Here is a 27,489-nt window from a genome sequence, read left to right on the forward strand (position 1 = left end):
GGACAGACTTTTTACGTCCATTTTGTGTTCTCTTGTGTGACAGCCATCAAAAGTTCGACATCAGAAAAACAAAACAGAACAAAGCACCGTCTGACTGACGGTGAAGTCGGCATTTGTTTTTTTTTTTAACTTTCGTTTTCGACTGCAGCTTCCCCGCGACTTTAAACTGTTTTAGTGGAAGAACATGGATGACTGCAGTCCAATTTAGGCCCCACAAAAAACACTTTGCCTCCATTTTGTGTTGGATCTCAAATGGAGTCTTTAGACAGAGCACATATACACCTCAAACGCAACATTTTCAATTTGGAAATCCATATACGGTTAATCAAACTGAGTTGGGTCGTGCAGATCTCTTAAAGGCGCACGGTGTTAATCCGCAGAGGCTGCACGTTCTTGCCGTTGGCATGGCTTTGGCCCGGACTGAAGTAAGGGAAGACTTTCATGGGGAATTTCTCACGGTAGGTGTACAGCCAGGACATGTCGTCGGCGTTGTAGAAGATGAGCAGGCCTTTGGGGTAGTCCAGATAGACGCCCACCTTCTCCAGCTTGCTCTTGACATTGAGACGGGTCCACGGTTCCGTGCAGGCGCTGTACTGGTTCCCGTCGTGCATGACGATGCAGTAGAAGCCGCGGCCAGGTTGGATCTGGATACTGCCCTTGCGGCTTACAGTCTCACTCGCCACGCCGATCATCCACTGGGTCTTCTCCGACACCATCACCTCCCAGTAGTGCACGCCGGACGCGAAGCCCTCGGCGCCCAGGACGGACACCTCCACGTCAAAGCGGCGTGGCGAGTCCTGCAGCGGCTGCGGGTGGAGGTTCCCATAGGCCACGATGGTACAGTCATCAGACAGGATCAGTCTTTGGTGGGCCGTGATGGGGTCCAGCGCCAGGGCGGCTGGCACTGAGAAATAAAACACAGGGTTTAGAATTAAAGTATTTGTCATCCAGTTGAAGGGCTCCACCTACAGTTTAAGATATCCATCATAATTGTAAAATTGCAAAGAATTATGTAAACACTTCATAAAAACAAATTACATTCCAAAACAGTAGCCAATTTTGGTTAATACAAACTTTGTTACTAATTTTAAAGTAAGCTGAATGCAACAGAAGACAGAAGGAAGAAGCTAAACATGTGCGCTAACATGCTAACAGACTCTTAACTCCAACGTTGTTTTCTTGTGTAAAAGATTGTCTAAGTGCTGCAACCAACTCAATGTAAGAGTTTAGCATAAATTCTAGTCCGATTACCACAAAAGAAGATATCCTGGCAGATTCCCCAAAATGTAACACACTAAAAACGTACTAAAATTACATTGCCAACGACATGCCTGGCATGCACATTATTGCAGATCCACGTGAAGGGAGGACCACTGAGACTGAAAGTATTCCTTACTAACGCATGGGAGGCAAGGTCTGTGAGAGTGAGGGGGATGAAGCGTGCTGATTATATGTTGTTTACGCTGAAGGGAACAATTCCCCACTATCCTTTTGATTCTAAGTGCACTCTACCAAAAGATGTCTTTTTTCGGAACTCACAAAAAGAAAAACTGTCAACATCACAGGGGCCGGCGGAGACGATCACAGTATGTGCTGCGAGCTCAAAGATGACTGATGACTTATTATGCGGCACGACCGCCTGGCAGCTTCACTTCGACATAGTAGCCTTTAGAGCCAAGCGCTATTTGGTGTGCGAGAATGTTAGCAAGCAGAAACAGAAGTTGGAGTTATTGATGCTAGGGGAGTCCATGGTCGGAGAGTTCAGTTCATCCTGCTTCCAAGTTGGATAAAAGTGGTCAATTCCGCGAAGGCAACCCAGTTGGATGTTCCGTATGAATAAGGCTGATTATTCGGCAATATTCACTTGATAAAGTAGTATCAGAAGTTTGACAGCTGAAACTTACTCACCTGGTTGCGCAGAAACCAATTGTCGCTGCCCAACAAGTCACTTTGTATAAAAGTGGCTCAGGTTAAAAATAGCAAAGTGGTCAAGTGAAGTGGCTGGCATGCAGCCGGTGGACAAAAAGGAGCCTTTGCCACTGATGCAATGCGGTCGGTGTTTGTTGCAGCCATTAAAGATTCACAATCCGAAGCTTGTTCTGTGAGAGGCACACGGGAATGACACACAACAGCCTCATGTGGAGTCTTGTGGCGAGAACAACGCTTTGTTCGTAGCAGCTAACCTAACGATGGACGACGGATGATGGGAGAACGTCTTTGTCTCGTCTCTGGCAACTGCAGCTGATGGATTGGAACCAATTGTTCCATTTGTATGTCAGTCAAGCAAAGGAGGAAAAAAAACTTTTGCTGGCAGCATGTTCAAATGGGAGGACTGATGGCAGGACTAACAAGAACCCTCGGCATATTATTTGAATCATCTTCTGCTCGAGAGATTGATGGAGGCAGGCTGAGGTCTTATCGGCACTGTTAGACAAGAAGGGCAATGTCATCCCGTGGATCCGATCCATTTCCCATACTGACAAAGGCCAGGACCAGTTTCTAATGATGTGCATTTCTGGAGAACAAGAGTTTACAGCACAAACTCAAAAGCTACTATCCCAACAACCATAATGATATGGTACAGAAACTGTCAGATGCAGCACCTGTAAATTGTTGCCCTGAGCTTCTTCCGCCATTTATGTAGCTAACAGGGACTTCAAACCGCACTGCGGCGAGCTGAATTATACATTCCTTACGGCACTTCTTACCTGGAGAAATATCCTGGAAGAGCGACTTCCAGATAGTGTACTGCAAAGGCCCCATGTACTTGGATGTCGGGAAGTCCTCATACGTCAGATTGGTCTCGTGGATCTTGCCTTTAATCCTGCGACAGAAACAGATTAACGCGAGTCTGAAACCCGCTCAATTGCCTCATGCTAATAACGCGGCGCCTTGTTCAGCACTGGGTGATTAATCTTGTGCGTCGGTGAAATGCCTCGCTGTTACGAGCATTAATTGACTTGAGTGACTGAATGGGGTTAGCTGATGATCTCGACTCCGGTAGGACCTTGTGGGTGGGTTACTTCTTGCACTGAAGCCAACGAGCACAAACTTGTTTCCTACAGTATCTTAATTCTTAATTCTTTTGGACCACTCTAACATCTTCACTGAGATCCCAAACGAATCACATATTTTATGAGCATGTCAACACCATATTTTGTAAACTTTGTAGGAAAATATTAAATGAGCAAGTTCCCCAAGTCAAAATGTTTAATGACAATTTAATCCCACGAGCTCAATAACTAATCTCATGCTCCTGCTCAGAAATATGATAAAGTTCAATTAAAACGTCCTCCACGAACCCTCCCAGATTAAACATGACAGCTGCTTTTCGGGGACTAAAACGCCATCTGTGCAGGGATTATCGGAACACACAAATCACTAACAAGTTCCAAAATGTTAAATTTTGCCAACCATCGGATAGATCTTGAAATGTAGATATGAATCTTAATCTTGTTTTTGTGATAACGCTGACCTCTCAGATGTGACGGCCACCCCCTCGAGGAAGTCGTGGCGCCCCGTCTCGTGAAGGCGCTCCTGAAGGATCTGGATGCCCTCCTTGACGTCACGAAGCTGCTGGCTATAGCGCTGGATCTTGTGCTCGATGTCGGTGAGCTTGCGTGCCGTATCCATCTCCAGTTCTTCAAGCATGCTCTTTTGACGTTCGCGCAGGAAGCGGTGGAGGCGCTCGAAGGCGTCGCCGATGGTGGCGCGGAGACCTTTGGCTGAGGACTGGAAAGTATAGGATAATATTAACTCGCTCTTAGTCATCTCCTTCAAAATATTGGCCTAATCTGACAATGGATTAAACAAGAAAATGCTATTTTTCCGACTGAGAAGAACGGTAATTAATGTGTTGATTGAGGTGATCAGAAAACGGTCACGCAGCACATCCTGGTCGTGGTTTTCAAGGGAACGAGACGTCCACAAGTCATGTCAACAAGTTGCAGGGAACAGCAGGTGGTAAAGCAGAACACTTGAGCACACAGATTTGAGAGATAAAGAAAAGGGATCTCAAAGAGAATGAGTCATCCGAGTGGTATCAGCACGACTGTAAGAAACAAAAAGCTTCGAGGAGAGGTTGTCAACTCTAAGCAGCAGGTAAACAACAGGATGCTCTTCATTAAATATTTGCTTTCCAGATTCTTCGACTATTCTGCATAGATTTCCAAACCACTTCATATAAACACTTATATACCTATCTTTTTATCCAACCTGGCTCCATCACAACAAAAACTGAAAAAAGCATCCAACTAAGTATATTTCTACATCTCGCCTTGTGTTAAGCGTCCCTGTGAAGCGAAGTCTTTTGTAGCCAAGTGTGTGCCACAGGCAGACGACACCTTAGTTGGACGAGAGGCAACGCCTACCATTACTGAGTGGGACTCGACCCCCTGACAACATTCTGACGAAATGGGTGTCGTCTAGTGGTGAGTGTTCACACAGCCATTGCGCCATCACGCATCCAGATAATTCGATGCTCACCTTTTACAGGTTCACGCTTGGTAGTACGTTATGGGCATCTTTCTGAGATATGGTTACCTAATCCTTGAACCCCGTACAAGACTGTCACTTTTGGAATGCTGAGAAATAATCTGTATAGACATGGACCAGGTGTTCTGTCTATGGGACAGGCCAATGTCGTGTAACTGTTGTTTGGTAGATTACAATCATTAGGCCACTTTGTCGCACAAAAACAATACTATGTCTCTAGATACTCTCGTCTGAACTTTAGGATTTAATTACAGTGCTCTAAAAAGTCCCCTCTCATTCTTTGAGTGGGGGCAGGTACGATCTCTGTGGGAACCGGTTAAATGCGACAATTTGTCAAAGAGTGTGACGGTTATGACATTAGGGCGGGCGGCGTCCCAGCCCTCCTAGCAAGTTGATGAGTGGAGTGGGTGGATGAAGCAGCTCGATGATCAGTCTTGCTGACATGCTGCTGAGGCCCCAGCGCAACGTGATGGAACCGAGCAGGTGTCTGGAGCCCTTGGAGATGAGACGCTGGCTAACTTTCGGGCAAGTATGGAATTATCAAGAAAATCCCCTGTGGGGAAGTGATGAGATGGCAATGTCTATCCCTCAGAGAAAGACTCCCCAAACAAGAATTTGCAAAGTGGTGTGAGTTGGCCGCCTTTTAAACAACATTTCTCCTCCATCTCGCTGCATGCAAGAATCGACAGTCGGCCACAGCGGGTCGCATTGAGTGGAAAATGAAACAAGCAGCCCTTTAGGAAGAAAAGGGAGGAAACAAAAGATGAAACTCCTCAGAGACGAATGTGGTAGGGTGGCCGACTTCCAGCCAAGGGCAAATGGATGGAAATCGAATGAGATTCGTGCACTGAAGAGTGGATGAAAGGACCGTATCCTGCAGTTAGGGCACGTCAACAGAATGGGTCGGTGTCACTCTGACAGGAAGTGATACGTTGCTCCAACTTGGCACAGCAGGTGCGCCGAGGCGTTTCGGTCCCGATGTGTGTAGTCTAGAGTAGTGCGCAATGGTAACTGTCACGCCAACTCTCGCGGGAAGAGAGCTTTTCTTGACAAAACACATATTCTTCTTTCTCCCGTCGATGACACCAAACATCTGTGTGCCCACAATGTTTAAATGAGCATCACTCATGGGGGGAAAAAAGGGCGTGGATGGCGCATTGCAGGGTTTATGTTTTTGGCTCGTGAACGTGACTGGTTGAACATTTAGCCAGTGGGAATTGAGCAATTCATCGGTTGCGGATTGATGCAATAAAACGGATGCTCAGGCCTCAAAAACAATCGGCTCATAGGGAAAAACTGAATTAGAAATCAATCATAAAAAGACTGTTCATTATTAATAATTAGCTATATGTCATTCCAGAGCATACCATAAGTCAACTCATGATGGAACTCTCCAGAAGCCTGATAACGATCCTGATCATTTCAATCAGTTGTGATGGAAGAAGTAAACATCTAAAACAGGGATCTCAAACGCCTGGTCCTCGAGGGTCGCTTTCCTGCACGTTTTCTCTCCCTCCCTGCTGCAACACACTTGATTCAAATGATCAGGATCATAATCGGTATTTGAGTCAAAGAGATGGTTGTAAATATTGATTGTAAAAACTCTGGGATATCTGTTTTTAATCAGGTACGGTTCTTTACCGGATTAGGTATACTGCAACCAACAAACCTATGTCTAACATTATTCAGGATGGCCGACTGACAGTCCCTACGAGCTTCTCTTCTGTAAAGAATTGTTGATTTGAAATACATTTGTGTGTGCTTTTACAGTGTTTTTTGTAATGAGGAGAATTGCTGCTGCACCTTGGTCTCAGTGAGTTGTCTTTGCAAGAGCTGCAGGGCCTCGGTGTGACCCTTCTCACTGTCCTGCAGGGTGGCCAGCTGCTCCTTCATCTCCCTCTGAAACAGAACCAAATGACAAGCAAAGACAGGTCAGCAACTTTTGACCAGGCCTAACAAACTAAGACTAACAGAAAACACCCTTTGTGGTAATATAACAAAATCCTTGATTCACTTCTGACTTGCTCAATTCGTGCCTCCTGGACAGCTACATGAAAATGCTAATGAGTCGTTTCAGCTCAACTACATCCTGCTCTGTTTATCCAACTTCGTATTGTTTGTTGTTCTTGCACGCTCTGCTTCGGCACAGATGAAAACCCACAGCTACAAAAACAAGGAATGCAGATAGAAAGCCAAGACATGAAAAGATTGCATTAAAAAAAATCACAGGGGATGTCGCTTGGCGTCTGAGGAAAGTGGGTCTCGTCTCTTGTCGGGGGCTCATGCTGGTTCCGCTCAGCCCTCCTCGGGTGCCCTCACGCAAGGAGCGAGACTTGGCGGGGGAGCGACGGCTGAGGCTGCTGTCACAAATAATGGAGGTTTACACAGATCGCGTAAGCTGGAGCATGCACACCCGCACATCTGGGGTGAGCAGATGTTCTCTCATTTTTTAATTAGCACCTAGTTGATGTTGTTTGGCTCAGTTTCTTCTGATATCTTGTTAAGTCGGATTATGTATTCCACTTTCCAGGTTGGAGGATTTTACTTAAATGCTGGAGGCGGTTCAGAATCTGTACAATGACCATCATCCAAGTCCTTTGCCCATTTTCTGGGTGTATCAAACAGGTGTCAGCCCATTTGAGAAGCAAAATCTCATAAGTGAGAGTATCTGGGTGGGTTGAAGAAATACCCTACACATTAATCAAGGAACCAAAGTCAGGCTATTCAACTTCTCTAACCATACTGCACCCAAGCCCAAACAGCTTGTCCTGTTCTAGTGGTACTCATGACACAGCCAGCTACAGGGTCAACTACACAGGTGTTCACCAGTGCCAAGGTGTTATTCAAACTTCTCACTCCATCGACGACCACTCCAACTTCTTACAAAGTTTCTCACAAATGTCAAGGCAGTAGTAACTTACCTCAGAGTCAAACTTGTGTTGAACAACGAGAACACAGTCCCAGACAACCAATCAACCAGATTGTTTGGCTAGGGAGCCAGAACGCATCTGTCACATTTGGCCTATGTAGAGGTTCGAGCAAACAGGGGGTCGAGTGTTCCACGGACCCGATAAATTTGGTATGCTGAACCAAATAAGGTTTTGTCTTACAAGCATGCTCACGGAACAAATTAAACTCGTATTCCAAGTCATCATTGTAATCATTATAAACAGGGTTGAAAAGAACCAGACTGGATGGATGAGTGACTAGACAATTAATCCCTACAGATACACACCATTTTTTCTTAAGTCTTCACATAAGAGTGACGGGTGTTATAGCGGCAAAGGATCATGGGGTTTTATAGCTCTGCCTGACCAACTGCCTCTTGGAAAAATGAATTCATGGGAACGTCAGTGGTGTCCAGGTCAGCATCTTTTCATTGGACTGGTTCTAATTCAGGGTGAAACAAATGGAATAAACGCAAGCGTCATCTATTTAATTTTCCACAGTTGAAGTAATCATGCCGCTTCGTCGCTTCGCTCGGGTGTCACCTCCCTCGAACACCTACGGCAGCACAAATCCCCCAAATAGTGCTGTCAGCTCCGGCGACAGTTAGAGTTGGGTGAGGGGGAGATGAAAATCACTGAGATACTCAGCTCAAATAAATATGAGAACAGATCTCTGCTGACAGAGGAAAATCATCATTTAAAAAACATCTAATGGGACGCACGCAACAGGAGTACTTAAAACACACAAACTATTCATTAGAGTGTGTTGGAAACTCCCCAAACTCAACAGATTGCCACAAAAATTAACCAAAACACGCTGGCTGACGGCTGTTGAAAAGATGCTGCAGTTCTCCTCTCAAGGACATGAGGAGAGGAAAACGGCTGCTGTACGGGGGTGGGGTGGAGAGGTGGAGAGCGTGACTCTCCATGTTAATGATGGCAGTGCGGCAGCTGACAGACTGACCGAGAAAATATGCTCCTCTGCTATTATGTTGAACAACCAGGGACTGACTGGTGCAAAAATGCACGACAATGATGCTGATGGACTAAACAGACGCTCCAAGTGACTGAAATACGTAATGAACTGATTTTTGGAACTTAATTCTACATTTCCTATTTTTACCAGCAGGTAAGAGTATTTGTTGGTGGATGTGTCATGTGCAGGTCATGTGTCTATTCAGAGTTTATACTTTGGCGTGAAAATGGAGACCATCAAATTTGGCTTTGGCAGTCTGGAGGCTAATCGAGCAGAACGGTAAGAAATCGGACAATAAACCATAATATTACTATATATCTTGATACAAAAAAATACCAGCGACGCACGTAAATATGAAACGCCTCGTAGTTAAAGAGAAACCACAGCTAAAAAGATTTAACTCAGGGTAGCAACAGGTATCCAAGTTTTCTGAGGACTCAAAAAAAACAGACAAAAAAAAATCTTTTTGCAAAAGTCGTATGAATTAAAGCTGCAAGCAGTAAACAGCATGGATAGAGGATTTAATAAAGTTTGAAGTAAATTTGATTTAATCCTACACATAGGACGTTTGGTCAAGCACTGACCTTGTTGCGCCTGTGTTATTAGTCATCACACGTCCCCCCCTTGCCAAGCTCTGGCTACCAGCTATGATGAAAGCTGTTTATTTTGCATTTGAGCATGTCCCGTTTAGTACACAGAGTTCAAATTTGTTAGACATTGGAGAAAAAAAAAGAAGACTTGAAGCCAAAATGGCAAACCTCCTGTGTGTTTTCCAGTGTGCGTTCTTTTCAACATTTCTACTCATCAAAGACATCAGTACCAAATTCGATGTTCGGTGCCGAGCCCTTATCATGTTTATTAATGCAAATTTTCTCATTACAAGGGCCCATATTTTTTGGCAAATGATTATCTCGATTAAATATGTTGGAAAGGATCTACACCAGCAGTACTTTCAATGCCAGCCTGCAAAAGTTGTCTTCATTGTTGCATTGTTTAAACCCCGTTGAGATCCTCATGCATACATTGCAAGGCCTCCACTCTTCCATAAAGTGAAATTGCATAATCCGCTTTCGTCTTCTTTGTGCAATAGAAGAAAAGCCAATCAAGTGACCGACAGATATTTTATTTGGTAGCGCAAAGCTCTCCAGTTTTATTACGACACGTGCACAAGGAGTCGGATCGGAAGTTCTGGTGCATTGCAGATGCCTGGAGAAAGAGAAAAAAAAAGGTGGCTGAATCCTAAAAAGGGACCTTTGTGTTCATGTTGCTAGTTTGTGTTTTGGTCTAGTGTTGAAGCAAGTCTCTCAGCTGTCTGTCTGATCAGGCGGACGCCAGCCTGATGTGACGCTTCACCAGCATGTCAGCTTGCAGAAAAGGTGCAAAACAAAAAGCGCATTTCATGCTGCCAACCACCTTGCACTGAGATTGCCGTCGAGCGTTTGAGTCAAAGACCTTGGATGTAATCCAAACCCTAACCTTCCATTAATTTCCACAGATATAACTGATTCCAAACATAGCCAAATATGAGATGGACCAGCAGACACTTGTAACGATTTTTACAATGTCTGATATCCCACACGACGAGCCAAAAGCTGGCGCTTTTATGTTTATGTGGGTGACAGAAGCGGTTTGCCTCACTAACTTTGGCTATTCCGATCTTCATTAGTTTGAAAATATTCAAAAGAACGGCACTGGCGGCGAGGAACAAGAGCAGCGGTGCAAAGATGTGTCGGCAAAATGTTATGTCCAATAATGCGCGGGTAACAACTGTGTGATAATGACAACTTTATTTACATCACAACATTCAGTCGCGCACCAACATCTGCACACTTGTGCATATGGCTTTACTATGCTACAAATGAGCGGAAATATTTGACCAAAAATGAGACTGCGGGGACGGTCACTTGGAAAATATTCATAGCTTTTCTGAAATACAATAAGAGCACAAGTGGAATATATATTTGGAGCATGACTACAACATGCAGTGCTACAGATCATAAGATTGATACAAATCGTTATAAACGACAACTCCATTCTGTGATATGGTGAGTCATATTTTTAATCAGGTGATTTTGTTTGTTTCTGTCAGTCTGTATACTATGCTCAGAAAATCTCAATTGAGTCATGAATTAATCGACTAAACGGTCATCACATTAAAGTTAAAAAAAACCCCAACAACAAACAAACACACACATACACAAGCGAATGCCTTGAGATAACCTTAAGCCCATTTAATTTGCTATTGCGTAATTACTTACTTGAATAGTCTGAAGGTGGTTTTCCCAGTTCAATTTAAAATGTTTCTCTGGCATCCAAAAATGAAAATTGATCTGTATTGCTCCATTCAAATCACGAGTACATCACTGTTAACATTTTAAGATTAAGCGACGCAGTCCTTGACTTAACGTTTTCTTGAGGCAATATTACCAGGATGCGGAGTAAAAGCTAAAAATGGTCAGATTGCATCATCTCGTGTTTTGTATGCATGACACTAATAATGCAGTCCTTCCCCGATGAAGGATGTCAATTTCAAGGCTCACCGTCATTCTCTGCTCCGTGCCGAAGGGCTTTATTCATTATTTATAGCGTCTGAAAGTGCACGCTTCCCCGTGGCCCTGCATTAAAAGCAAACACAAATCCCTCTACCCGTCCATACTGATGCCGGCTTTATTATTCTCCCCAGCTCCTCCAGGATATATAGGAGAGCGTCGGGTCAGCATGATGAAGAATCAAACAAAACATGCCCTTTCACAGGCCTGAATAATGATTTTAACAAGCCTACAGGATGGGATATGTGCTCTAAATATTATCTGACATCCCACGGACTTAATTCCCATATGCAGGTTGACCGGAGATGGATGCTGCAAAGCTCGCACACCACAGGGACTCTAGCCATCTCTGTATTTTTATGACCAATAAGAAACGACAGCGAGGAATGAGATTTTCTATTACGCGTTTTGGAGTCTAAAATGCACGAAAAATAATTGTTATTATTGCCGTCGACAATTTATAATGTGAAAAAAAAATCCTGACTTTTTTTTTAGAAAAAAAAAATACTTTGTGTACTTCTTTAAGGTAGAAGCAAGTTTTTTTTATTTATTTATTTTTTGGGGGGGCTAAGTTGTGATAATAATACATAACTAATCGCGATGTTAAAGGCGGTAGGAGTATGCCAGGCGGTGACATGAGTGACTGCGTAGAGGTGGCGATGAGGAGAGGCGCTGTAGCGGCCTCTTACAGTCATCGGTATATCAACCGCGTCATGCAAATGATGACAAACTGGAATTGCTTAAGAAAACAACACGACAAATAAATTAGAATTTTTTTTTATCCCATCCCTTAACTGTAATGAAATGGTTTGGAATTACTGAGAAACTTCAGCCCCATTCACACAGCCTTATTCCCACATGTTGCTGTTCGCTGTATAAATCGCACTGAAACGTAATGAAGAGTCAGTAGCATCGAAATATTGGATGCCGTGTCACTCCAAGCGCATTTACTTGCGGCAATATCCCACCTTCGCTGGGTTCTGCGTAAGAGGTTGAACCTGCTCAAGACCTGTTACTGCAATTTTGGAGATCTTTGCTGCTCTGCACCATACAATGATGTGAAAATGTCATTGAATGCAAAAGCAGCATGTGGCTCATTATTCAAGGGCTTACCAGGTGTGTCGGAAAGGTTCGAGGACTGGTGGCACAAAAAGATCGTGTTTAGTATATGTGCAATGTTTGAAGAACTAATACACGGCATTCATTCATGTGCAGTGATCTCTGCAATTTCTTCCTGGTGAAGACGGCAGACACTCACATACTTGTAGTTGAAGTGAGGCAGCAGCTGCTGTGTTAATCAGAACTTGTATACTGCATTCTCCACTAAGCAATTTCTCAAAAGCAAAGAACGTAATCCAACATCATCTTAAATTCACATGAAAACAGATTTGTCGATCAGTTTCTGGGCATAAAAGCGTCAACATCTTGCCTCTCATTTTTTTTTTTTTTTAACGTTGGATGTTTATTTTTTTCCGAACAAACAACCGAAGAGGTGGCTGGGTGAAGTCCGCATGGAGATGAATGCACAACGCTTTCATCTCATCGCTCATCCTCCAAAAGAGGGGGGTAAACGCCCTGAAAATGACCCTGGAATGTGTTTGCCTGCCAGAGGAATTTCACAACAACCCAATGAATGCCAAAAACATCTTTTTTTTTTTTTTTTTTTTTTTTTAATTTTGTAAAGCCTCTTAGGATTAGTCAGACCTCTAGTAGTCAGCATGTTATTAATATTAAAGCATGTAGAATGTGTCAGGAACACAAATCACCCGATGAGGAAGTGTGATGCTGCATCGGCCTGATGGAATGGAGGCAGCCAACTGGTCGTTGTGCTTTACTTGTGAGCGGTAAGCAGGCCTCCGTTCCCGCAAAAACAGCCGACCAAATTAAGTGCGTGTCTGGCTCTCATAACACTTGGTTCTGCCAACAGCCAATACATTATCAGAATGAGGTTGCACTGAAAAATAACACAACATTGATCAGTGAATTTTCAGTGCAGCCTGCAGTCATATATTGTGATGATTTTTAATCACATGCGATCTTATTTTATTATTATTATTATTATTATTTATGTTGGGTTTTTTTTACAGATTTTGGTTGCAATCTGAGGTAATGCCATTTGTCGACGACTGTTTTGGGAAACTTCTCATCCTCATTGAGATATGAAGAACCATGGAAGACCATGGAAAAATTATTTAACAGGGATGAAAAGAAATGTCAAAGGAGACTAAAAAGATCTAAAGCTATTTGTTGTAAACATGGCAGTCTGATAAAAATTGTGTTTGTGGAATACGAGTTAAGCCATAAAATCCACACGTTTTTAGCCGTCTCAGGGTGCGGCCATTTTGTCACTTCTGTCGACTGAAAATGACATCCTAGTCGCTCAGGCCACAGTTGGCGACCAATCACCTCACCTGTTTTCTGAAACTAAGCCATGATTGGTCATGAATACCATGTTCAGACTAGTGAAAGCGCATACAGAATTTTATTTTAAGATTTTTTGGGGAGTTGACTTCCCCTTTAAGCAGAGGTCTACAGAATTTTATTTTAAGATTTTTTTTGGGAGTTGACTTCCCCTTTAAGCAGAGGTCTACATATTACAATTTATTAGACAAATGATATTTTTAGTCGAGGCGGAAAGTTTGGGAGGCGTGAAATGTTTTCATCTTCCTAGGGGCGCGTAACAGAAAAATAATTGAGAAGCACTGAATTAGAACAACTTTGAAGTCAACCGGCATCACGGAACAGATTGTCTTCGACATTGGAGCATTCATTGTATTTGCCACATCAGTAGCATATTTGTGCCAGCTACCCTGACCGACTCGCAGGCGATTAATTAGCACTTACAGCGAGAGTTTATAATAAGATGATGCTTATATTAAACTGCAGCATGCATTTGGACTGAAGCTGAAACCGCGTCCCATCTGGAAGAACTGCCTCGTACTCACACTGTTGCAGGGGAGCTCATTTGTTATACGGTGACACTTAAGCAATAAGTCACAGCCGCATGAGAGGCCTCCGCTTATTAGCCTGACCATCAAGCTAAATAGCGATGGGTACCTAATGGCATTCTGGCTAATAGGAAAGAAAGTGTGAGGGACTGTGAAGCTCATCACACGGCAATTAGGGCAAATTGCTGGTTAAATTCCTAACATAACTTTGGAAAGCGCTGACTGGACACAACATATGGTACACTATTGTTCTATGGATAATTGTTCAATATTCTGCATTTAAAATGCTGTAGGTTTTCAAAGATGAATTACTTGACTTTAACCTCTCATGTTAGATGATTCTGAGGTTGTCAAATTTGGAATTCAACTCAATTTTAGCCCAGAGAGAGCCTGAGGTATGTGAACATTAAACTGCGTGCAGGTTTTACTTTTTCCTTGGCTTGTGTGGCTACTGTGGAACACAAAGCTCAGCCGCTACACTCACATTCAAAGACACCAGCATCGCCATTGACAAAATTATTCACTCACCTGCCTCGTCTCACATATGCAATTAAGTGACATTCCACAGGGTTCAATTTGACGGTGCAATCTTTGCAGCTATAACGGCTATAACACTTCTGGGAAGAGTAATTATTTGTGCGTTAAAAAGCATGAAAGACATTTTTTTTCCTACGTCTGCGACAGGCTTTAAGAATTTCCTGTACTGTGAATACAAAGTGTACAACATTGCAGTTTGACCGGCTAAATTTGATTGTGTGTGCAAAGTGTTCAATATATGCAGAAAGATAATTTCCCATAAAAAAATAAAATAATAAAAATTGCTTAATGTATCCTTAATTTCCCCCCATGATTAAAAAAAAAAGGTCAAATGCTAATCGTCAGTTTCACGAAGTGATTTAGTTTGACTTTACAATGTGGAATACAAATGCAAAGCACTACACTGAGAGTTTATTCTAATATTTTCCTTCTCTCAAGAAGCTATCACTGGTATCTTTTGTATTAGATCTTATTATTTTGTGCGTGTGTTTAACTTATGCAGCTGGCTAGTGCTGTTCAAACTAACAGGGGTGGTAATTCGCCCAACACTGCTCTTGCTTAATGTGGCAAGATTCCCCTGATTCAGTAGATAAAACGAGACTGAAAACGAGAACGTGGGAGTGCCCAAAGCTGCGCCTGAGTCATGCGGTGTTCCTCTGCAGCAGGACTTAAGATGGAAACACAGGTTGGCAGGTTGGCAGGCAAACAGAAATTGGCATTCGCGCTCTCAGTACGACAAAAGAGACGTTTAACAGGCTTCAATTGTGGAGGAGGCGGGTGGGCGATTGGGAGCTCGGGTGCAGACTTCCACCAGCAGCTGGTCAAATGAAATCATCTGCTGCAAATCATAGGGATGGGGGAATTACAACAGATTACAGTCCGGCCATGCCCAACGCTAGGGAACAACGGTCTCCCTAATCTGTTTTAATTCCCCGGCTAATCAAGAATTCAGCAGCGGGTGCAAAATCCCAAACAAAACATCAAAGTGACATGGTCAGAACTCATAAGATACATATTTATGCACTTCACTTTACAGGTCTGTCGGCCTCAAAGGGAGGTAGAGTGAAAGCAACATCTTCCGCTGTCTGCTCACATGCATTTAATGTCATCTGTGTGCTGCTTTCACTTCTCATCTGCATCACATTCCATTGAGGAACGGCCTCAACGTTAAGCCTCGCTTTAAACTGCGGAACTTTAAAAGGAGCGCACTTCCTTTTTCAATCACGCAGTCCACTGGAAAGCACCAGGTTTGAAATCGTTATATAATTACAATGAAAATCAACCCCAAAGAGTAGCATTTTTGGAGTTCAACCAACATTTTTTGGAAAGGTATGACTCGAAAAGTCTTGGATATAAGCAAATCTTGTGAGCCTTGAGTTCACACTTTATCTCAAGAGAAAATTCCAGACCAAAAAAACACATTTTTGCTGTGCCAATAACGTGTTATGATCAGCAGTGAGATAAAAGAGAAATATCTACGCAACTAAGTAACAGGGATGCTCTGAAAACACCTTGCTGTTTTTCTTGATGCGTCTTGTAAGACTCGTTTTACTGCGGTGAAATTGACATAATTTGCGCCGGAATCCATCACAAACACAGAACTCAACTCATAATCACAGTAAATTAAAAACACTTCTAGACACAGAGGATAAAACAATCAAATGAAAAACTGTGTGAACCGACCTAAGCGAGCCAGGTCGAATCATGATATGCTAACGCAATAGTAAAGTCAGAATTATAGAAAATACTCATTGCACCACCCGTTTATAACCCCGAAACGTATTTGTCATGTGTCGTGACCGTGGGAAAATGACGACTGCTGTATTACACGTCTTGAGTTGGCGAAGGTTTTACAATCGTGGCAGACAAATAAATTCTTGGGGAAAAAAATGTGTTGAAATTAGAACAACTTAAAAGTCACTGAGTGTTACTTAACTGACTCAGAAGGTGCCACAGTATTCTGTATCATTATGATACTGTACATTGGTCAGATGTTGCTTTTAGCGCCCTGCCATCTTTTAACCACTAAAGAAATCTTTTATACCTTTGATTAAAATGGCTTTAAGAGCACATGCACGTGACTGACATTTCTAAAGCACAACAGATACATCGACTTCTGACTCTCACTTAAGCAAAGTGCGGGCCAGAAGTACCGTAATCATCTTAACAAGACAAAATGTTGCCTTTGATGGATGCACTACCAGCTCCACTTTCTCGGATAAGTGCTTCTGTTTATCTCTTAATCTACCGACGATACGTGCAGAGATAAACACTCTGTCCCGCCACATGCATCCTCCGTGTTGTCAGGATAAAGAACTTCTCCATGAATGAGATCCTTATGACTTCCATTGCACTCATGGCACATGACATCCCATTATTGCGATCCAATTTCTTCCTCTCTGTCTCAATCAAGGTGAACATCGTCAGTTTGGCATTAGGCGCAAGAAGGGCACCAAATCTGATTTTTAGCCACATTTAGGAGAGGCTTGATTCCAATCTGAAGATATTCGCATTCTCACAGTTAAGTCTAAAAAAAAAAAAAGTAGAAGACTCAGCGAACGAGAAAAGCAAGAGGGCAAGCGAGGTGATGCACAACCACAAGGGCGGCGGGGGCGTCATCTGTGGGTGCCCTTGAGAAGGCCTGACTCATTACTGCAGAGGTAGAGCCGAGCGCGGCGGCAGCGGCAGGAGCGACGGTTGCGAGAGTGAGTGGCTGCCTGGAAGAACACTTCAAATAGGTGACGGAGACCGCCCGGTGCGGCATTGATGCTGGTGGCAGAAATGCAAATGCACTTTCATATTTCATGCGTCCGGCGGACTGGCAATAGGCCAACAAGAACGGTGGTAATAAGAGATGATATGCAAGGTGCATCTGGATGCAGAACTGCGTGGGCAGATTCACCACAGCAGTCATTTGAGTCTCCAGCAGCGTGGGCTTTAGTCTTCCGCACAGCTGCCTCATGCTCTTATTCCTTCACGTGCCGTCCACTGTATCCATCTACTTTCCAAATATGCTCTAATTAACAGTTAACATCCCTTCCATCATGCATCTGGTTGTTTGCTGCTGTCAAGTAGAGTGTAAAGACTTCTTCAGGGCAAACAGACATCAGGAGAGTTGGGCACACACACAGTCTCAATCATCCAATTAAGGAGATGCGACTTGCTACAGCGCAACTGACACAGTGTCATGACACAATTCATGCAAAAGTAGGAATCCTTTACTTTATTTTTGTAACGGTCATATTTAATATGATTGGTGTTTTTTTTATGTTTTTTTTTTTTTAATCTAAGGCCCATTAATATGGGAAAGGAAAGCCACAGTCACCTAAGGACTTGTCAGGCAGTTATTGAACCCCAAATACACAACACCACACACATGCAGTGTGTTTTAATGTGTTTAAAGCATACACGAAAGGTAAAACTAGTTAAAAAAAAACGTTTTAAGAGAGTATGGTTACTTTTATAGTGCAGATTTTCGCTGTGCACATGTCCGCCAGAAAAGGGCGTATAGGAATCTTATCATGGCAGTCATCAGTCTGTCATCAGGGCTTTGGACTTCATTTACGATGTCTGCCCACACTCCATGATAATAAATGCATTTCCTAGCAATTTAATATAATCCATCGGTCTAGAATATGATTCAAACTTGGTAGCAATGGGACAAAATCTCGGAAGGACCACTAAGAATGCCCAAATTGACCCTAAAACGCAAGCCTCAAACCAAAACGGCAGACATCCTGTGACTGGCTGCCAGGATGGCCGAGTGGTCTAAGGCGCCACGTTCAGGACCCAGTCTCCCCAGGAGGCCTGGGTTCGAATCTCGAATTTCCCCATTGTGTGACTAATAAAGGCAATATTATTATTATTATTATTACTTTCCAGGCATGGGTTCTCGAGACTTTCATGTGCATCTACTTATGACAACTACATTTTCACCAGCAAAAAAAACAGCATGCAAAATTTTGTGAAATTTTCGCCCAAATGACGAATAAAAATAATGCAAAGGGTTTCTTGAACCTTGATTAACTCTAACAAAGGATCTGAACCCATATTTTCACGAGGTTGGTTGAGCTTTACTGCAAGTTTCCACAAACTCTCCCATCTCAGCTCTAAAAGCGCTGCTCTTAATCGAATGCACTGTGTATGAAGAAGGTCGCACCCTGAGGGGATCCATACATCACTTAAAAAGGTTGTTACGCGTTGACCTTCTCCTCAGAACGGAATTACTGGACCTGTTCCAAATTCAGGCAGGCTATATTTCATATTTAGAGTTGAACTGTACTGCAGCTCCCTTCCTTCATGTTGAATTCATTGGCGGGTTACACTGTGTCCTTTGTACCGTGTCGGTGTGGCCGGGTTGCTAAATGTGTTCGCGATCCTTCGGTGGCCTGCGCGCCTGCTGATAATGACACTGGTATAATGTCACACTGTTGACAGCTCAGACACAGCTACCTCATATAACATCATCCAGACTACACACCTTGTGTTCTAAAAAAAAAAAAAATACATATCATCAGGGTTTATTTTCCCAAAACCTACCAGGCTGAAATAAACTCAACTGTTGTAAACTTGGCTTTTACTGCAGGCTGAGAAATGAATGCACAAAAGCAGTTATGTGCTTGATGAATTTCTGCCAGATGTGTTTTTGCGTATGTTTTGCTGTTGGAGGCTTGTTTGTGCATCGCAAATTTGACTAAAGGATGCTAACCGGCGGGAGGTAAAGCCACCGCATGCAATACGCCTCAAGGCCGGAGGTCAGCCGAGTGACATGCCAGGCTAAGGAGATTATAAGCCTGCTACAGACCAACCAGGGGCTGCACTCTTTAGTGGCCACCAGCAAGCATAACATGCAGGCAACATGTACAAGTGATCAATGCAGGGGGTCCTCGTTCTACCGCGCAGTTCACGCCCCTTCCTCAGCCCCAGGAGAGAAAAAAAAAAATCCTGGCCCTGTGCCTGTTTTAATGGATTTCTGTCCTGTAAATATAGAATGTTCCATATCAGAACTGAATATCCCCTCGGGGGAGGCTAACAAAGAATTGCTGTAGTTGTTCTTTCTGTTATTAATGAGTCTTTTACAGGAGTAACCTCAGCTAAACGAGACAGTGGGCTGTGTTCAGACCAACCCATAAGTGAGCGGGCAGCAGAGCGGCAGATTTATTTTTGTTTCGTCTTGGAACACGGCTTGCAAAAGAAGACTAACAATGACACACGCCAGCAAAGCAACCACAAACGGTGGCCTAACCGCTCTCTAATTCATCTTGCAGGCAGAGTAGATGGATTGGCCATCATTTCTGGAGTGTGTAGTGTCTCCCGCATGTATGCAGAGATATTTGTGGCACCTGATCACGAAACAAACCACAGTGAGTCAGTGAAGGACGTGCTTGTTGAGAGGGCGATTCAGTGAGATGATGATGATGCAAGCTTACAGCACCAACGGTAATAGAGGACCGTTGCAGCACACATCAGTAGTGCTCCCTCGCAGGTATTCTGCTCTATGGGTGCTATACCTTATAGAATATGTCAGAGTAGCGTATCATTTGCGTCATACCAGCGAACTTTATGAAAGAGAAACAGGGATCATCCACGACTAGTCACCAATCAATCACAAGGAACATTTCCCCACCGGTTATCAATGGCCCTTTGTGAGTCACGACATAAGAGTGCAGCGTATCGAGTAGGCTACTCACGCCACACCATCAGGGCACAGACACAGACCAAAGACAACAGGCCAATTAGAGGTGTGAAAAAAAAAATCTCAGGAGTCTAACACTTTTTTTTTTTTTTCTTACATGAGTTGCATTGTTTTTTAATTAGCTAGTTACTTATTCCATGTTGGTAAAAGCGGGAGCACGGAGACCCTTGAAAAATAATGTAAATAATCACTCAAAAATAAATCAATCGAATTAGGATCAGGCACAGTTGTTTCTTATACCGACGTCAGAATACACTAATGTTAGCCCGATATTGGAAGAAAGATGTGCTGCAGACAAACATAGTGTCTCCGATTCTGACAAAATCGTAGCCCGTGCAGTGGGACATAATCAACATTTGATTGTTTGGGGTCTGTGACGCTTCACGACCACCACCACGAAAGTCTGGCAAGTCAGAAATCGTGTCCGTCTTGCCACATAGTGTGACGTGGGGACAGTGCACTCTTACTTATGACGAATGACTGGACATGACGCGCATATAAAAAAAATCTAAATGGTGAGAAAAAAAAGGAACGAACAGTAAGCAGGAAATATTGGAAAGTATGTGAAGCATTTCAAATCATGCTATGTTTATTAACTGCGATGTCATAAAACAAATTTGCTACTTTAAGTTATTTCTGGAGAATAGCCAATCCACACTGCCCTCTCTGTCTTCCCGGTCCAAGACACGATTTTATCTTGTAGTCTGACAGCGCGATCGTTGTGAACACCCAAAAAGTTGTGTAGTCAGAGAAGGCCATTAAGCTCCTCAGTATAGAAAGCAATCTCTTTATCCAGGTCAGCCAGGGACGCCAACTTCTCCTTAAGGCCTTTCCACAGAGAAATTTTCACCAAATGTTTACAATATACATGGTTCTCAGTCACCACATCGTGAAATTCGGGCGCAGCCCCAACGCCTGGTATAGACCATAACATTTAACACTCAGATATCAAAATTCAAGACTTTTTTTTTAAGTTATTATTCCCAACTTCATAAATTAAATTAAGAGATTGCAGGAACCCCGCCCTCAGGTAACAAAACCTTGGGGAAAAAACTCCACACAAGAAGGTGTCAGGTCAATTTCAAAGCCTCGCATGCCACTTACTCTTGGAAATATGAAAAGTAAGAAACAACACTACCAGTGCTCCGCAGCCTGAACATGTCATTTTGGCACTTGAGCATTGTCGATTGATTGTGCCTGCAGGCAATGTTCTTAAGCAGGCTTCGATCCGACAAGCCGTTCTTTTTCACACGCTGGCAACGACGAGGAAACAATAGCAAACCTTGTACAAGATGACCACATTGTGACGTCAAAGATTAATTATACACAAATAGACCTTCTAAAGCTGCGCTTTGGTGTTTTTCCTCGGAGGAAAATTCCCACATGAAGACACTTGTCGGCCTAAACCTCACCACGGGACACTGCTTTGTTTCCAGTGCTCATACTCCCTTTCAGTGCGGCAAATCTGGGAAGCCTCCAAGGCTCCGGTCAGAATACAAAACGGCAGATTGTTGAAGAGCTTCCGAGCCACGGGACGAGCTGCTTGAATCAGAGGAAAGAGAAACGTCATGTGCTGCGCCTGATTACATGTCCTCTATCGCGGGACGATTTTAACCTTTCTCAGGCTTCAAACACAGAGGCCGATTGACATTGATATTCACAGTGCTGAGCGCTTTCAATTCATTACCTTGATCAACTAAAGAGAAAATAATGTGGAATTAGAAGATTGTTTTTTTTTTGGTGTGTGTTTTAAATGCTTATTTTAATGAGGAGTATGGTTGCTTTTAGAAAGGAGTAAGTTTCCCTTGGTAATTGACCGAATCAATTGTCTCTGAATGGGGAAATTAAGTATAGTTGGGGAAAATATATTTTAGAATAATGCTGACTAAAACAACCATTGCAAGTACAAGTACGGTGGTATCTTGATGCACAAGTGGCTGCAATTTTGCCTCCCGGTTTCTTCAAGTTACCAGACGTCGCTTGGTCGATTATTTTGCTCTGTGTTACGATCCAAAATTACAATTTAATAATGACAGAACAAAAAGTTTATATTCATGCATCAATATGCTGTCTTGCCATGAGATTATTTTATATTTGAAGATAATTCCCATGGAAAGTTTCCCATTTGGAGTATTTTTAAAATTCCCATTTTAAATTCCCATGGAAACTGTCCACCGCTTTGCAGCGGACCCATCAAGTAACTGGCCTTTCAAGCAAAGTCAGCTGGCAAAAGGCTTTGCCTTCCCGGAACCTGAACAGTAAAGAATATAGCTGGTAAGAATTTCATGAATATTCTGAACTCCTGCTTTGATACTGCAGGAGCCAAATGTCCCATAACTGACCGAGTCTTTCTTCTTAACGCCACAAATGTGATGACCGACAAGGACATTTCACATAATCAACAATCCATACAATCCAACATACAGCTACCAAGAACACCAAGGGCCATGTCAAAAGAAAAGGGAACAAATGTTACTAATTTGTGAGGTGACCCACATTAAATCTCCGGCGAGTCATCATTGGGAGCTGGCCTGTTCATTTGGAAGAATATCCTGAGCCATTCTGACATTTTATTTATAAAATTAACCTGCACTGCATCAGATGTCCATTTGGTTTCAGTGGAAAGAATCATCTTTACATGAGAATGGTGTGTGGGTTGCGCTGTGAGTAAAGGTCAACTCACTGACTCACCAACAACAAACAATAAAACATTTTTAAAAAGAAAATATAATGTTCAGATTATGAGCATTGTATATGCAGGGCCTTTGTCTAAAGCAGTGGTTTATCTCCTGGATTACGCCTCCACAAATAAAATGTGTACGAGGTTCATACAAGCATCTTCAAGGAATGTTTTCATGTTACATATTTTACGAGGCACACCGACATTTGCATTGAGGAGGGAAGAAAAATGCCTCATTTCTGGGTGGATTTCAATCAATTCAGGGAAAAAATCACGTTTCCCCAATTTGTGACCCTTGAGTTCTTCAAATAGAGCTGATGTCCCTTTTCAGGTGCCTCATCTACCCAAGATAAACAAACGACTACCTCAAAAAGATATCACTTTCCAAACCAGTAAGCACGGTAATTATCACAGCATGGACATAATTGTTCACAGCTCATTTGAACTCCCTTCCTGAACAAAAGAGTAACATTTAAAGAAAGACATTACAGTCTCAGGTGAATTTAAGTGTAGTCAAACATAACATTCAACCACTCAAAAGATTTTTTTTCACTTCAGGAATGCAGGTACAAACTATATTTTGACATCTTAATAATAACACTTGACTATTTGTGCAGTGGTTTTGGGTAAAACAGTTCAAACTAATGGAGACGTGTCATTTTAGCATTGCAAGATAAACGAAGCCCTGAATTTATTTAAAGAGCTTCTATATAATGGACTATTAACCATCACCGAAACATGAACAAACGTTTAGTAATTACCAGTGCTGTTCATTTAAATGTCAGGTGACAAACTCAAGGCCCACCAAATCATTTTGTGTGGCCCAACGCAAAAACTCGACACCATTTGCATTGACTTCTGTTCAAAACTAGTTATTCGTCATAAGCATAATAACCCAATGAAGGGGAAATTATGTAAGATGATGAAGCAATTATAAGTGTTTCCACATAGAGGATATTAGGTAAGGGAGAAAACTGCCTTGTGTTCTAACCATGCAAAACAAAAAATGTGCAGCAAATCTTCTGGCTTGTGGATGATTTTCACAACTCAAGCGTAGTTATGTGAAAGCGTAAGAAAGATGCGAGACTTAGCAGCGTCCATATTTACTGAACAGTTGAACAAACGTGGTGGCTTCAGTGCTTTCAGCACACACGGCATTTGAGAAAACGGCTTGATTTTTTTTTTTAAAGATTTGAGAATTCTTTTATTTTTTTTAATCATTCCAATTTGACAGGTTAGTTCACAAGACGTCTCTGTGGTGTGTCACATTTACAGCACATTTATTTTCACTTGTAGCTGTTTCTGTATGGACAAAACAGGCACTTTGCATTGCATTTTCTTCCCTTACTGGATGGCCCTGTTAACTTATTACCAAGCCATGGAGTGAACCGTGACTTTTGGCGTAGCATTACATCCCTGGCAATTATATATTTGTGATTTCACCGTTATAATCCCCGCTCTCACCCCCTAAACGAACAAAACTAATGGATGAACAGTAATACTTGCACATAATACATGAATTATTTATACCAGACATATACAAATACTTTTCATTTCGACTTGGAGCAACATCATGTCAGGATGAGTGTGATGGATGCTAAGGAAATGTCAGCCTCAGCCTCGGGAACAACCAACAACGTGTGTGCACGTGTGTGTGCATGTGAGACAGAATGTGTGCGTGCGCATGTCCTACCTGGATCTCCTCGTAGGCCTCGTCGATGGTGGTAACCTGATGCTGCTCGTGGAGCGCCGGCTCGTCGCAGAAGAAGCACACCAGGCTCTTGTCGGTGAGGCAGAAGAGCTTGACCTTCTCGTGGTCCTTGCAGGGGTACGAGCTGCGTTGGGCGTTGAGGATGGCGTCGAGCGGGAAGGCCGAGTAGCGCTCCACGATGTTGGACAGCTTGAGGCTAGGCGATAGCAGCGGGTCGGCGAAGGTGCGCCGGCACTCGGGGCAGTCGCGCGCACCGTGCGGCTCTTGCCGGCTCCAATGCTCGGTGATGCACTTGCGGCAGAAGTAGTGCTCGCACCCGAAGCTGACCGGATCCTGGTAGATGCTGAGGCAGATGGAACACAGGAGCTCGTCCTTCAGACAGCAAGCCATTTGCAAAGAAAAGGGGAACGTCGCACCACACTCCGGCGCGCTTTAATCCTCAGTTGTGCGGTTCACTGCCATGGAAGAGGAATAATTTGGAATCCTTTTGGTTTGTTTTTGAAATCTCTGTTAAAAGACATGAAATAAAACATTAACCACAGCACAGTTTCTGGTTAAACATTACCTCCAGTGAAAGTGCAATGTCACGTCAAATGTCTCCGCATTAGTTTCAGCAACATGCGATAGCATTTATTGAAACCCTACACAGTAATCCACCCGCAACCTGGCACTAAATTTAACAAAGAAGAGGAACATGATACAATAAACAAAGGACAACAATGGAGGACCTTTTGTGTACTTTCCTTTTGCCATACGGCTCTTCCATTGAGCAGAGCAGCAAGTGGGGATTCCCCATCAACTGCAGTTAGATTGATACATGTCTTTAATTTGTCCAAAAAAAAAAAAAAGAAAGAAAGAAAACATCACACAAGATAAATCTATGTGAGTATCCAAAGCAGGAAAGGGCAAAACACACCCCACAGCCAGCTAAATGTTTGGTTCTGGCCCACCGAGCAAGAATCTGGAAATATTTGTAGCATTAATTTCGCCACTTCTCACTAAAATGTAAAATGGGTCTACTGAAATGTACCAGTATTTACAGTCAACCCCTGCATATTCGCTTTTGGTATAATGTAAAAGACATATCTAATGTAAAAATATTTCATTGGTGCCATCTAGAAACTATGTTGAAGTGAGGTGATGAGCTTAATTTCATCAGGCCATAGCCTTGTCTAACAGAAAACAGTGCTTTGCCGCCATCTTGTGGGATCCATAGGTATTTACAAACTTTTTTGGGTGGGCAAACAGTAAGGTACTTGATGCAATAACGACACAGCCTCGTGCAACCTTGCCCATATTTGAAAGTTCCTGTGTAGCGGCCAACCAGGAACTAACAGGGAGTCTTTTCCCATATTCTTTACAGAGTATTAAAATTTCATTTGGATACAAAATCATCTACAACTGTTACAAGAACCGGGGAGAAGTTTGTGAGGCCACAGGGCAGTTACTGGCCCTTGTTTAGAATAACCTTACACCCGCTCGTCTGTTTATTGCTGTTAGTGCTCTGAAATCACTTTGCCAGCTTCTCTCTAATTGGATGCGCCTCTGACGTCACCTCGACGCCACTCTCAAAATGGAAGTGATTTTTTTCGAAGGCACTCTGTCCTTGCCAACATAATGAATGTCTTTGCTGATGACACACTTAGTGCTAAGTGCAGTGTGAAAAGGCATTTGCAGTGGACCCTTGCATAATTGGGGTCCAACAATGACTTCCACTGCAAGGGAAAAAAATGTGAATACAAGGAATGGCAAAAAAAGGACAGAAGGAGCTCAGAAGAGATGCCAGGAATAAACCAGGTAATGAAATGAGAACAATTTCAAATGTGCACCTACCTGTAAACATACATTTTTAATTACACCTGACCACATTCAACTTGCAGTAGCCAACTGACGAGCACCTGCAGTGTCTGTTACTCCCTAAAGGAGTCGCTATTTAATAAAATGCCTTCCTGAAGTCACCTTTTAGTGGAGTTTATCATCTTGGCAAAAATCACCAAACGTAACACACACGCGTAGGAAAAATTAAAAACAAAACAAACAAAAAACGGCTGTATTATTGAGCAATTAAGTCGCGTTTTCTCCGGCTTGTTTGCATGTGAGCCAAATTTGTCAACACAAGCCAGCACCGCCACCAGCAACAGCGGCGAGGGGGAAAGAGATGAGACCGGACAGAGACCCTTTAAATAGTCCTTTAAGAAGCGACACGTGAAGCCGGAAACGTCAAGAGGCCGCATTAAGGATTAAACACAATGTAAATTCCAATGTTACTTGTGGAGTTACCAAAAAGAAAAAGAAAAAGAATATTTGTCTTACCAGAACCTGTGCGATGGCATCGACAGCTCCTCCGAGGTAAATCTCCACCAGGAAGGAGAGCAACACACAGCGGCAACAGGCGCAACCAAATGGCCGTAGACGAGGGATGTTCATGAGATAAACGTATTAACACGAAATGAGTAAATCATCAATTAATGTTTAAAACGAACGACAGTCAAATTTCTGATTTGTAGTCTTTTTGTAAAAGTACATTTGCCCCCAAAGCGTTCTGGCGAAATGCTACAATTTAAACTTTACTCTCATACCTCCCCCAAATGGTTGAACATTCCTGTTTGCCTCCAGGTTCTTGTCTTCTGGTTTGCTGGTAAAAAAAAATAAACGTAGCGACGCAAGGGAAGTAAAAGTTACAACATTGGTGAAGCGTTTTAACTTTAAAACAGTACGGTGGAAATGTAAAAAGGGCAACAGAATGTTTTTCATGCAAGACATGCATTATTAGTCAAAAATGCTGTTGTTTCTTCTTTCATCCAGCTAGTGGCAGCATTACCTTACCAAAAGCTTATTTAAAAGGGATAACGTGTGTGTGTTCAATATGTAGTATGCTTTTTTTTTTCTTTCTTGAATGTTTGTATTAGCATATTGAGCGCCTGTCCACCTATCAACTGTGAAATTAAACA

The 27,489-nt window shown here is 42.8% G+C and overlaps 1 protein-coding gene across 4 annotated transcripts; it reads right to left on the reverse strand.

Annotated features, from left to right (window-relative positions):
• Nucleotides 1-57: 57 nt before the first annotated feature.
• trim62.1 (tripartite motif containing 62, tandem duplicate 1) lies at nt 58-26,997 on the reverse strand. 4 transcript variants are annotated; one of them, XM_088309813.1, is made up of 6 exons: nt 26,852-26,997; nt 24,521-25,045; nt 6,298-6,393; nt 3,476-3,732; nt 2,709-2,824; nt 58-904 (listed from the first exon to the last, which is right to left on the reverse strand). In XM_088309813.1, the coding sequence occupies exons 2-6, from the start codon at nt 24,926-24,928 to the stop codon at nt 354-356; spliced, it is 1,428 nt and encodes a 475-aa protein (XP_088165939.1). In that variant the 5' UTR covers nt 24,929-25,045; nt 26,852-26,997; the 3' UTR covers nt 58-353. The 4 variants fall into 4 exon arrangements, with proteins under 4 accessions (XP_088165939.1, XP_088165942.1, XP_088165941.1 ...); XM_088309816.1 differs by lacking the exon at nt 26,852-26,997 and adding an exon at nt 26,498-26,822; XM_088309815.1 differs by lacking the exon at nt 26,852-26,997 and adding an exon at nt 26,384-26,822.
• Nucleotides 26,998-27,489: the final 492 nt, after the last annotated feature.

This window comes from Idiotropiscis lumnitzeri, chromosome 11 (genome assembly GCF_059441095.1).
Source record: "Idiotropiscis lumnitzeri isolate Australia: NSW breed Sydney's pygmy pipehorse chromosome 11, RoL_Ilum_1.0, whole genome shotgun sequence".
Taxonomy (NCBI): Eukaryota; Metazoa; Chordata; class Actinopteri; order Syngnathiformes; family Syngnathidae; genus Idiotropiscis; species Idiotropiscis lumnitzeri.

Bases quoted from the DNA above. Each gene is read 5' to 3' on its own strand.
- trim62.1 (XM_088309813.1), bottom strand. From the start codon at position 24,928: ATGGCTTGCTGTCTGAAGGACGAGCTCCTGTGTTCCATCTGCCTCAGC. The intron at 6,394-24,520 runs GTAGGACATGCG...GTTCTGTTTCAG, and splicing joins AGGCCTACGAGGAGATCCAG to AGGGAGATGAAGGAGCAGCT. The intron at 2,825-3,475 runs GTCAGCGTTATC...TTTCTGTCGCAG, and splicing joins GTGGCCGTCACATCTGAGAG to GATTAAAGGCAAGATCCACG.